General features: G+C 39.2%; 1 protein-coding gene across 1 annotated transcript; it reads left to right on the top strand.

The window, feature by feature from the left end:
• Nucleotides 1-716: 716 nt before the first annotated feature.
• pitx3 (paired-like homeodomain 3) lies at nucleotides 717-12,529 on the top strand. Its single transcript, XM_054600483.1, has 3 exons — nucleotides 717-825; nucleotides 6,237-6,442; nucleotides 11,960-12,529. The coding sequence occupies exons 1-3, from the start codon at nucleotides 717-719 to the stop codon at nucleotides 12,527-12,529; spliced, it is 885 nt and encodes a 294-aa protein (XP_054456458.1).
• The last annotated feature ends 424 nt before the right edge of the window (nucleotides 12,530-12,953 follow it).

Genomic DNA, 12,953 nt, shown 5'->3' with positions numbered 1-12,953 from the left:
TTGTATTTCCATCATTTTAGAATATAAACTGAAAATTCAAATATTTTAGTATTTTTTATTTTTTTGGTTTTATAAAAGTGTTTGCTGTGTTGGTGTCAATTCATATAATCACTACTCTCTGCACTGGTCTGGATGGAGGAATCAGAGTGAGAGTGTTCCAGTGTGGTGACATTGTCATTCATGATGCTGGAAATCCTGAAGAGGAAAATATGATCTGTGTTATTTACAGGCTGCTTTTTAAATTAAAAAAAAATCTTATGTCTTTCAGAATATTACAGGAACCAAACACACGACAGAGCACATCAGGCTCATATAGAATACTCTCCTGATGAAGTTATAGGAATATCAGAGACAACTAGGCGAGTATATCGATATGAAATATTACAGAAAACACAACATGAACATGTAAACTTTATATTGTGCACATTGCAGTTAGAATATTACTGTAGTGTAGACAAGGGGACGTTGTGACATCATAGTATGATTATGATCAGTACAAAGGACATTTATTGAATTTACTCATGAATGACTAGAACATCAAGGCCCGACTATTATGAATGCACTCAGTGAGAGGATGTTAAGAGGATGAAGCCTGACATGTCTGTGTGTCTGTGTGTGTGTGTGTCTGTCTGTCTGTCTGTCTGTCTGTGTGTCTGTCTGTCTGTCTGTCTGTCTGTCTGTCTGTCTGTCTGTCTGTCTGCCTTCAGAACCTGGTGATGGATTTTAACCTGCTGACGGACAGTGAAGCCCGCAGCCCGGCGCTGTCGCTCTCCGACTCCGGGACCCCGCAGCACGAACAGGGCTGTAAAGGACAGGACACCAGCGGTCAGTTACCCGAGCACCTCCACACACACACACACACACACACACACACACACACACACACACACACACACACACACACACACACACACACACACACACACACACACACACACACACACACACACACACACACACACACACACACACACACCTGTCTGTCTGTCACACCGCATAGTGAGAGTTAATCACGCAGGTATATCATGCAAAAGAAACGATGAGACATTCTACCAGAATGAGAACGAGAATAATGATGATAACCAATAATAACAATAATAATAATAATAATAATAATAATAATAATAATAATAATAATAATAATAATAATAATAATAATAATAATAATAATAATAATAATGGTAATTATCATAGTAATAATATAATAACAATGATATGATAATAATACAAATAAAAAACAACAATAACAATGGTAATAATTGGGAGAAGCCTGCTTATTTCTGCATAATCGCTTCAATAAATTATGGATACAAATTGGCTGCAAAAGCAAACAGAGAGTAATTATTTCTGCATGCTGGATCCCACCGAGGAGCAGAGAACCATTCCCGGGATGCAACGATCCAATTCTGCTTTAATGCTGGAGCACATTCAGTCAGGTTTGATGAGAGAAAGGATGTGATGTTATAAACTGGGTCGGGTCCCGTCCTCCACGGCGGGCTGCGATCACAGCCTCGGTGTGACTGTGAATAATGACATGAATTACAAGAGAGAGGCGGCTTGTTCTGATCCAGATGTATGAATTAATAATAATAATAATAATAATAATAATAATAATAATAATAATAATAATAATAATAATAATAATAATAATAATAATAACTCTCTCTAATGCTCTACAGGCTGATCCATCCTCTGTTATTTAGGACGGGTTTAAAGTATCAGGACCGGCCTGAGAGAGAAACAAACCAAAATATAATCATGATTTGAAGATAATAACTGGATGTCCACTCACCAGCTTTGTCCAGGAGTCCATTAATCACTGAAGGGTGTTTGCTTTGTTGTCATCGGTGGTTTAGTGGTCCTCACGTGATCTATAGTTAACCTGAGGACACTTTATTTCCTCTCTGCTTGTTAACTCTATTGTGCATTGTTAACATGTATAGGCTTAATGTTTTAGCTTGTTACATATCATATGTAGGGTTATGAATGTCAAATATACCGGGATCTCTAACTTCTCCATACAGCCTAAACATCTTGACCCAGCCGCCTGTCTCCATCTCTATCCAGTGCTGTGTTTATGTGTTTATGTGTGTGTAACCTAATATAATTGCTAAACTGTGTGTGGTTTGAAATGCAGTCCTAACAAACTGTCAAACACAAACTATTTGGAAAGAAATGTGGTGTAAAATGCTTCGGTGTGTCTCCTGCTGAAGCCACCTTTTTAAGGAGGCCTCTGTCATTTCACCCTGAATCTCTCCTCCAGTAAAGCTGCTGCCTGTAAACCTTTCCTCTAATGGAACCTGACACTTTCTTATCAGGCCTAAATTACTAATTGATGATATGAAAAAAGGTCCCGGGTGGTACATGTTGGCACAGACATGAATCCCTTATTCTCAAAGAGTATCTCAGTCGCATTTCTTTTGCATTGAAACAAGTAATTAGAAAATCTGGGTATGACCTATAATTATTTTAAATAATGCAATTATTATTTAATAAAATATCTCAATTTCATTTACATGTTTTAATAATACATTCACAATAAAATAATCTTGTGGACTCTTTTTTCAATAAACTATGAGGCCATATTCATCTTATAATATGATTAAACAGTATTTTGAGACTTAAGATGTGTTAATTTAATTCCTTTGATGAGTTGTCCTAATTAAAATGTACAGCTGTCAGTGAGGTAAAACAATTGTACCAATGTAGGTTTATGTGTTGCAGAGACCTTTACTGTGATTACTCTCAGAGTGGTGAAGGGCTATGACTTTCACACAGAGGATTCCAGCAAATAGTCTTGTCCTGGTGATTGCTTAATGACTTATCTTCTATATAAATACGTATTCTTCAGAGGGAACATTAGTCCTGAATTATACATGATGGATGTGAGCATTAAAAAACATTTCTTAAACTTTATTGTTCTAGTTTGTTCTCCTTTAAAATTAACATAAAATACAATGTTACAATGTACAATCTGGACTGAGTTAATACCACCAAGCCCAGTCCCCAGGAAAAACACCGGGCCTTGAGGCAAATTGTAAATTGTGGCCGAATTGTGTGATTTCTTGATCGCTCACATGGTACCATGGGGCCCAGAAAGACATTTTCACATAGACTAACATAGAGAAATGAGGAATTCTGAGGTAAATCAACTTCCTAGGGCTAAAGGAAACAATAGGGCGTTTGCTTTATAGGCCCAATGCTGTGGATGATCTACAGAAGATTTTTTTCTGGGAAATCAAAAACATTTTTGCAACACTTATCAACGTTGCAGGGAGCCGCCTCCAACGCTGTATCCTGTTTTCATTACACATCCATGCCCCGAGCTGAATGCCATACCACAGGCACGGACACAAGGACTATATCACACCCTTGACCGAGTGACTTGAGGGTGGCTCTTTATGAGAAGCTTTCTCTCTTGATAAAAGCTGCAACTCCTGTATAAAGTGGCTGAAATTTTGCTTCAAAAAGCTCTGACCTGGAAGCTCCTGTATGTATGTGATAACCTCTTTAATTCTGTGAATATGATCAGAATTTTGCTGTTGTCCACATGTTAAAAGCCTGTTTTTAACACGGTGGTTTTTCCAGATTAAAGCTCTCTGAATGGCTGACCTGGAACGGCTCTGTCATGTCGGCACATTATCAGTCAGATTGCTTCTATTGTTGGTCAGCGCCCCGCTCTAAAAAGGTCTGCCCTTTTCCTCAGTATTGTGTTATAGACTTTGTCCTTAAGTGACAGCTTACCCAGTGTCAGTTTACTGCCAGATAACAGCCTCTGCCTGGCCCTTATTGGTTTTGCTGGCGGCCCTGTGGAGCCTCTTTTTAAACCCCGCTGATTATTTCGAACTGCTCCGAGAGCTAAGCCCTCGCCAAACAGAGCCCAACTTGCCCCAGTCACAAAAGCCTGATCCGCAGGATTAGCCGGCCAACTAATTTCACTTCTTTCTGTGAGGTCCTCAAATTGCAGCACTCAGATCGGCAGGGAGAAGCCCTGGCAGACATAACATGGATGTGTGGTCCTTAAAACTCGCTGCGCTGGGGGCCAAATGCAATCACTCACTGGCCCTACACATCTTTGAACGTAATGCAGTGTTTGGAATCATTCACTCTTGGCAATGTCACACACCCATGCTTGTCATTTTCCAGCTTGTGGGCCGGAGGGATTACATATGATGTTTGATCTGACAATAATATCCAGTGGGTTTCAGCAGGGATGGTGCCGATGCCATCCAGGCTGAAAGGTGACAGAATAATGTGCTTCAGAGAACACAACGTGTTAATAGATCTCCCTCTCTCTGAAGAATTCCGCCAATTAGGCTCTACAGGGTTTGAATGTTCCGCACAAGAGCTCTGTTTAGGTGCTTCGTCCTCTGTTTAAGAAATGTGTGTGCATGTGCTTTTCTTAATGCCGTGCATTCAATTCTTTCAACCTTTTACTAGTGAGTGAGTAAGACTTTATTTTACAGGTCCCATTTTATCCTAATAATTACCTAGAGAGGAGCTGATATGAAAGCTGGTACTAGTAGAGAAAATGTATATAATGTTGGAACATGTCTATGTCCAACTAATTAAGTCCAATTCGCATGTGCACAGATTGTAAAGCCCTCTGAGGCAAATTTGTAATTTGTGATTCTGGGCTATACAAAATAAACTGAATTGAATTGAATTGAATTCATCTCTAACCTGCCCAGACGGTCTGTTACTCAAAGCACATCAGGCCAGGTGCAAATCCAAAGTCAGAGCATAGAGTTCAAGAAATGTGGAGGATAAAGTTATAAGAGAATATAGGACATTGTAAATTGTAATTTATTTGGTTCAAACTGATTCCTTTTTCATTATAAACTTTTAGCAGTTCTTTCCACAACAACAGCTCTAAACTCAGCCCAACGTCATCTATTTTATTTTCTGGACAGAGTGGAATTTACCAAGTATATTTAAATACCACAGTTAAGTAAAAATAACGAGGTACTTTATTTTAATATTTCATACACGTCAAAGTCAAAAATGATGTATTTGTGTAACATTATAGAATATTTTCCAATTATCTCCACCACGACCAGCAATGACAATGAAGTGAGCACATACACATACAAATATAAGTAATTATAATCCAATGATTTATTATACTGTAAAACATCCCAATCTGCATGAGCACTTTTTACTTTTGATACTTTATGTACTTTTACTACTGTACTTCATAAGATTTTGATGCAAGACTTTTACTTATAATGAACTTTTACTTTAAGAAAAGGGCCTGAATACTTCTTCCACCACTGTCTACTGTATATGTTACGGCAGTAATATTTCCTGGTTCTTACAGTGTTCCTTATGCCAAGGAACACTGTTCTCCTTTCACAAATAAATTATGGTAAAATAAAGTGTTACTTTATTAGTTTTAAGATCATATTAAACTGACACCCTTTGATAAATTTGAGTTGTAACCGTGGTACAAAAAGAAAAACTATGTTTATTTTTGTTGATAGCTTTAGTTATTATACCAGGTTTGGGTGAATCAGGTGAGATGGATTACCAGCAGGGCAAAGCATCCAACTGCCTAAAGTATCGCAGTTCACTGTGTGGTGGGGTTCATTTAAATGGCTGCAGATTTGTTTCTTAATACTGAATGCAACACTAAAGGACATTAAACAGTTAAATAATTGAGACCTCAAGGCAACACCTTTAATGATCAAATCTTGATTTTTTTTGTTATAAATTCCATTTATACGTTGCATACATGGTGCATACTAATTTGTGCATATTCAAGTTACATACATGTGTGAGAGTCAATAGGCCCCACAGCTCGTTTTCTCCCCTGTTGGGTTAATACAGCCGGGAGCGGAGTGAAGTGACAATGAACTGATGAACAATGTCAGCACACATCAGTCTATATTTGCAGCACCATATTTCTCTCTCATGACAAATAGCTTTAACCCAATGATGATCTTTTGCGGTGTTTCACTATAGTTGAAATCTACACAATATCTTTTAGCGCATTATAAATGACATTTACCATTCATTTAACTATAAACGTTCTGTTCCTCATGCACATCCCCACTATCTCAAAACAATATTTGAAATGTTAGACGTCTACAGTGTTAAATCTTTAAATGATAAAGTGATGCTCTGTTCTGTTCTCATTGGTGTCATGTTATTATGTCAACTCTCATCTATCTTCCTAACTTAGCCGCTCCTCCCAGTGTCCTTTTTAAATCCTTTGTCTTTCTGCGCGTCCGCAGACACAGAGAAATCCCAGCAGAACCAGCTGGATGAGTCCAGTGCTGAGGATAGCTCTCTGAAGAAAAAGCAGAGGCGGCAGAGGACTCACTTCACGAGCCAGCAGCTCCAGGAGCTGGAGGCCACCTTTCAGAGGAACCGCTACCCCGACATGAGCACCAGAGAGGAGATCGCAGTGTGGACCAACCTCACCGAGGCACGGGTCAGGGTGGGTACACACACTCTGCTGTGGTCCTGCTGTAACACTATTTATTACAGCAGATCATTTCAGTGATCTGGTGTGCTTATCAGTGAAATGTATTTGGCACATTCGGACCCGAGCCCTTTTATTTTTTTTCTTATAAAATCCAGTCTGGGATTTCATGGTCTCGGCAGCCATTGTCTCACCGGTACATTGTCTCACCGGTACATTGTCTCGGTACATTGTCTCATCGGTACATTGTCTCAGCAGTAGTCCTTCATTGTCTCATCAGTAATCCTTCATTGTCTCAGCAGTAGTCCTTCATTGTCTCACCAGTAGTCCTACATTATCTCACAAGTAATACTACATAGTCTCACCAGTACATTGTCTCACTAGTACATAGTCTCAACAGTAGTCTTACATTGTCTCACCAGGATTTTGTGTCAACGGCACATTTTTTCACCGTTACATTGTGTCACGGGTACATTGTATCACTGGTAGATTATGTCACTGGTAGTCCTTCATTGTCTCAATGGTACATTGTTCCATCCATACATTGTGTAATCGGTACAGTGTCTCTCTGGTAGTCCTACATTGTTTTACTGGTACATGGTGTCATTGGTACATTGTGTGACTGGTACAGGGTCTTACCGGTAGTCCTTCATTGTCTCATTGGTACATGGTACCACCCGTACATTGTGTCACCGGCACATTGTTTCACTGATACATTGTGTCACGGGTACATGGTGTCACTGGTAGTCCTTCATTGTCTCACTGGTACATGGTGTCACCGGTACAGTGTCTGACCGCTTGTCCTACAGTGTTTTACTGATACATGGTACCATGCGTACATTGTGTCAACGGTACATTGTCTCACTGGTACATTGTCTCACCTGTATATTGTGTCACTGGTACATTGTGTCACTGGTAGTCCTGCATTGTTTCACCAGTACATTGTCTCACCAGTACATTGTGTCACTGGTACAATGTCTCACTGGTACTTTTTCTCACTGGAACATTGTATCACCAGTAGTCCTACATTGTTTCATCTGTACATTGTGTCAACGGTACATTGTGTCACTGGTACATTGTGTCACTGGTACATTGTGTCAACGGTACATTGTGTCACTGGTACATTGTGTCACTGGTACATTGTCTCACTGATACATTGTGTCACTGATACATTGTGTCACTGGTACATTGTGTCACTGGTACATTGTCTCACTGATACATTGTCTCACTGATACATTGTGTCACTGGTACATTGTGTCACTGGTACATTGTGTCACTGGTACATTGTGTCACTGGTACATTGTCTCACTGATACATTGTCTCACTGGTACATTGTGTCACAGGAACATTGTTATAAATGGTTTGTATTTTCACAGTGAACCAAACAATGGACCGCCTAGTGTCCGCCATTCTTGGTTGCTGTAGCTTAGCTTCCAACTGCTGCCGCCGTTTATTAAAATCTCATGGGGGTTGGGGTGCAGAAATAACTGGTCATCAAAAGGTCACACCCGTTTGTTTTACCAATGACATCTGTCATGTCATCAACATTTCTGGTACGCTGTTACTTCTTTTAAACATTATTGAATTTGAATTTGAATTAAATTCAAACCCAGACTAAAAAAACTTAAGGTCCTTTTACTAACTTTTCCAGGGATTTCACGCACATCTCATGGTCTTGCTCCATCACCTGAGGAAGACAGTAACATGTGTTTTCTTTGTCCAGCTACTGGTTTAAAAGTTGAGATCCCCTTTCTTGGTCAACTTAAATGCTGCTGTAAAATTAATGGTAATATTGCTTTGGTCTGGTCACAAGTTTGCCATGTCAACTTCAGAGGTAGTAGATAGTTTACGCAGGTTTAAAGCCTCTCAGGTACTTCAAAGATAGTGAGAATTTATAATTTGTCTCATGTTGGATTGAAGCTGTTGATAACCAAAATACTGAAGAAAATATCATACAAAGACAATATTAGGTTAGGTCATCCCTTGGAAACCAGTGTAATGTTATAATCAACTTTTTTCAATCAAGGTCAACCCTTGGAAACCAGTGTAATGTTATAATCAACTTTTTTCAATTACCAGTGTAATGTTATAATCAACAGTTACTAAGTTCTACACAATTTTGAAATAGGCTATTATCATTTCCAAAGCCAAAAACTCAAAGTTTAAAGTATCTTTATTGTCCCTTACAGACATATTGGTTTGCAGCTAGGACTCATACAAAACACACAAGACCCTGATGGACAACAACTAACAACCGGACATAGTTTACAGAGTGGTTCAGTAAGAGGTTCTTCAGTGTCCAGGTCAAATACAATTTAACAATCCAAGCAACCTTTACTGGTTCAACCCTAACCATTTTGTACAGTAGGCCTCAATCATATTCTATAAACCAATTTGCACTGATGTAACTGCAGGACAAAATATATGATATCTAAATTGTTAGAAAATACAGGAAAAACAAGAATTATTCCCCTCTACCAAAGCTTCAGTTCACATACGTAACCTAAATGTCAAAGGCGCAGCAGAGTGTGCCCCCACCCAGGGGTTTGGTCATTGTAGCTATATGGAGCAGGAGGACACACATTCTGATGGGTGACAATACAATCCCTGGCCTGCCTTACAAGTAATGGATCAAATGAATGTTGGCTGGATGAAAGGTCACATAGCAAACACTCTTGGTTGTTGTTTTGAAAGGACAACAGACTACACACGGTCTCGTCGATGATGTCTATCAGTGGCCTTTCTAACCCCAACACGTGTACAAAACATTTCACCCGTCAGCTTGATTTATGAAATTTGTCAGAGAGCTGTTGTTAATCACTAAAGTTGCAGGAACACATTGAGGGGTTTGAGGGTCTAGTGATAGACGTTCCTTTAATCCTTTACAGACTGTAAAGACCTTCAAGCAAATGTGGGATTTGTGATTTCAGACTACGTGCTTCACCTAACTTGTCTTATATAATGTTGTCAATATGATGCATGGGACTTACCGCCTATCTTAAATGCTATATGTGCTCTGATCTGCAGCTCTGCTAGTGGCTTTACTGTGGCACAACAATGCTAACAGCTAACGTCAGCATGCTAACATGCTCACAATTGTTAACGTCTTTTTCAACACGGTTACATTTCCCAGTATCCATTCTAGCTCATCATCTGTTGCATGGGAAACATTTTTATAGTTTTTATTAAAAGTAACCCATTATGGTATAGTAAGCAACTTACTTGCCCGCACAAATACAATATGTTCAACTGCAATTCTTCATCGCTAACATTTCATAAATAATTACAAAGATTCAGTAAGGTTAAAGTAAGGTTATTGTATGTTTAAAGTTGCGATAATTCATTAGATTTCATAATAACAATGAATCAAATAACTAAGTACAATGTGAAAGATGTTACTCAGATGGAAAAAACAATGTTTTTTAACTGGGATGTTTGCTAACAGTCTGCTAACTGCTAGCATAGTTTATGAAGTGATAATATATCAGATTGTTTACAGCCTTTTATGCTTTTTTATGAAAGTGGCCCAAAATTCTGTTAATACAGGTTTAAGTTTGAATTGAATTTCACTTCTACACCCTTAACGTTAATTTCACACTACGTCCTAGCACTGAAAGTTTAGATTGGACATTATTCCAAGAGAGACAGAACTGATATCACGGGCCATGACACAAAACATTACTAGATATTGGCCTATTGTAGCATACACCCCTATGCTGTCTTCACCAAGAATGCTTAGCCTATATTAGAAATGAGAGTTATATTTCTCCATTAATAACTCCATAAATATCAACTTGTCATTCAGTCTGGTGGGAATTTTCATTTTCCGATCCACAGGCAGCAAATATACACACCCTCATTGGAAGTCTCTGATTGCTTGATTTCAGATTTTTTCTTACAGAAAAGTATTTTGATCTCCTTGACATCGATCAATCATATGACCATTTCGCAGAAGACGTATATAAATGTGTCTGCAGTTGAGCCACTGAATAACCTTGACATTCAGCCTTTTCCACAAACCGTCTAACAGCATTGCCTCCGAGTCACGGTAAATATTGAATAGCTTCTGTCCTCTGGCGTGGGGTTTCCCCTGCTGTCACTGAGTGGGATGGAAAACTCAGTCATGCACTTTATACTCATATTAATGGTCAACAGCATTCTGTTACTATAATAACAGAGGATTGGATGATACACAGCATGTATGCCAAGGGAGCTGAGACACGACTGAGTCTTAACACAGGAAAGGCCTCTAAAAGTTTTACGAGGATTTAAGAGATAAAACTTTTGATAGTTATTTTAATGTAAAACAAACACAGACAGATGAGACAAGGCTTCTGTCAGATACTGGATTTATATATTTTTGTATCCACAATTAAAAGGTTTTTGTCAAATTCAAAGCAAAAGTTTGTCCACAACTTTACACTAAGAGGAACTTGGCACAGTTTTAATTTCTAAAACCTTCAATTTGGATTTTCCACTAAATCTTTAATCCAATTCTTATCCTCTAAATATAGGACCATAAAATGACAAATGTGAAGATTGCCCTTCCCTGACATTTGTCTCATTGGGATCTCACTATTCAAATAAGTCAATGATTAGTTTTAATAAGCCTTGCCTAATATGACTGTTTGATGATACACTTCCACTTACTTTCTTGGATCATTATGTCTTTCAGAAATTCTGGATACATATGCACACAATATTACTGAAAGTATTTGAGAGGGGTTAAGATACTCTAGATGTGTTTTAGAATTAGGCTTTATTGACTCTTGACACTTTCTGATAGTTGAGAAAAAAGTTATTTGAAAATAACTTCTTCAGTCACTCTATTTTTTTCTTGTGCGCAAAAAGGTGCAGCACTAAAAACATGCTATAGTTGACAATCAAGCAAAATGATTCACTCCACCTACTTAAGCATTACTGACTGGCTGTGTGCAGGTCTCTGATTTTACTGCCATTTGTCAACTTTCAAACTAATCTTCCCAGAAGCTTTTATGGAGTGTGTATACTGAATGCATTTTCACAATTACAGTTTAACCCCTTCTATCCTGATAGATGCACTGCAGTTGCATTTATATATTATGTGTTACTTTAGATTTAAAAACATATATACTTATTACTCAATACAATTTTTTTTTATAGATTTGAAGCAGCTCAATCAAACTGTAAAGGCCCTCAAAACACATTTTAATAATATGCCTCTTATTATAAGGTAAAAGTAATCTTCCAAAGTTTGTAGTTTTGGTAATTTAACATCAGAGCTGTTTCCCACTGGTTTGAGGGGGTCTGGGCTCAGTCTGAAAATACAATGTCCATTACACTTCTAACCAAAACACACAGACACAGTCCTGATGAAGCATAGTAAGAGTTTTTAACTTTTAATAAAAGATATCTAAAGATGCTTTTTGAGTCTTGCATGTTTCAGTTTTATTTCTATTTGTGTAGGGGCTTTAAGGGAAGCTTCAGGGTTCAAAGAGGGCTCAACAAATAGACTGTACGCTGACATGATTTTTCCCCTTTTGCCTTCCGTAGGTATGGTTCAAGAACCGCCGGGCTAAGTGGAGAAAGCGGGAGAGGAACCAGCAGGCAGAGTTATGCAAAAATGGCTTTGGTGCCCAGTTCAATGGACTCATGCAGCCTTATGATGACATGTACACAGGCTACTCCTACAACAACTGGGCCACCAAGAGCCTAGCAAGCAGCCCGCTCTCCGCAAAGAGCTTCCCATTCTTTAACTCAATGAATGTAAGCCCCCTATCATCCCAGCCTATGTTCTCTCCCCCCAGCTCCATCCCCTCCATGAACATGGCCTCGAGCATGGTGCCCTCAGCAGTGGCTGGGGTTCCCACTACGGGGCTCAACAACCTGGGCAACCTCAACAACCTTAACAGCCCCACGGCGCTCAACTCGGTAGCGGTGACCGCGGCCACATGCCCCTATGCCACCACAGCCAGTCCCTACATGTACAGAGACACCTGCAACTCCAGCCTGGCCAGCCTGCGGCTCAAGGCCAAGCAGCACACCAACTTCGCTTATCCGGCAGTGCAGAACCCTGTGTCCAACCTGAGCCCCTGCCAATATGCTGTTGACCGGCCGGTATGAAGAAGAACTCCAATGACGATCCCTGACCCAACTGACCAGCTGTAAGTCCTTTATTACCCCACTTCACATCTCTTCAGTTCGTCTTTCAACTGCTAGACGCGCTGAAGACTGGCACATCATGTTTTAATGGCACACAATGAGAGTAATCTGCAAAACAAACACAACAAACAGACATGCCCCGATGGACCACCACGTTCCAAAGGAATTATTTCCAGTTTGTAAGACTTTGTAGCTGAACTGACTGACTGCTTCAAAGGATTTCTAAAGATTATAACCATTATCCTTTTTTTCCTTGTTTTGAACTGCATGATTAGAGTAAAAGTAGAAACCAAGAGTAAAAAAACATGGATGTTTCAACAGGACTGGTGGTCAACATCTTGGCCCAAAAACATCAATCGCAATCTTTGCTGCTGTGGCAGGAAAA

The sequence above is a fragment of the Anoplopoma fimbria genome, chromosome 6 (assembly GCF_027596085.1).
Source record: "Anoplopoma fimbria isolate UVic2021 breed Golden Eagle Sablefish chromosome 6, Afim_UVic_2022, whole genome shotgun sequence".
In the NCBI taxonomy this organism is placed as follows: Eukaryota; Metazoa; Chordata; class Actinopteri; order Perciformes; family Anoplopomatidae; genus Anoplopoma; species Anoplopoma fimbria.
The sequence above is the reverse complement of the archived record's forward strand: the minus strand, read 5'-3'. Positions and strand labels throughout refer to the sequence as shown.

What these genes read in the sequence shown, in the direction of transcription:
- pitx3 (XM_054600483.1), top strand. Translation starts at nt 717, where the DNA reads ATGGATTTTAACCTGCTGACGGACAGTGAAGCCCGCAGCCCGGCGCTG. An exon ending in TAAAGGACAGGACACCAGCG is followed by an intron (nt 826 to 6,236) that starts GTCAGTTACCCG and finishes GCGCGTCCGCAG; the next exon opens with ACACAGAGAAATCCCAGCAG. An exon ending in TCACCGAGGCACGGGTCAGG is followed by an intron (nt 6,443 to 11,959) that starts GTGGGTACACAC and finishes TGCCTTCCGTAG; the next exon opens with GTATGGTTCAAGAACCGCCG.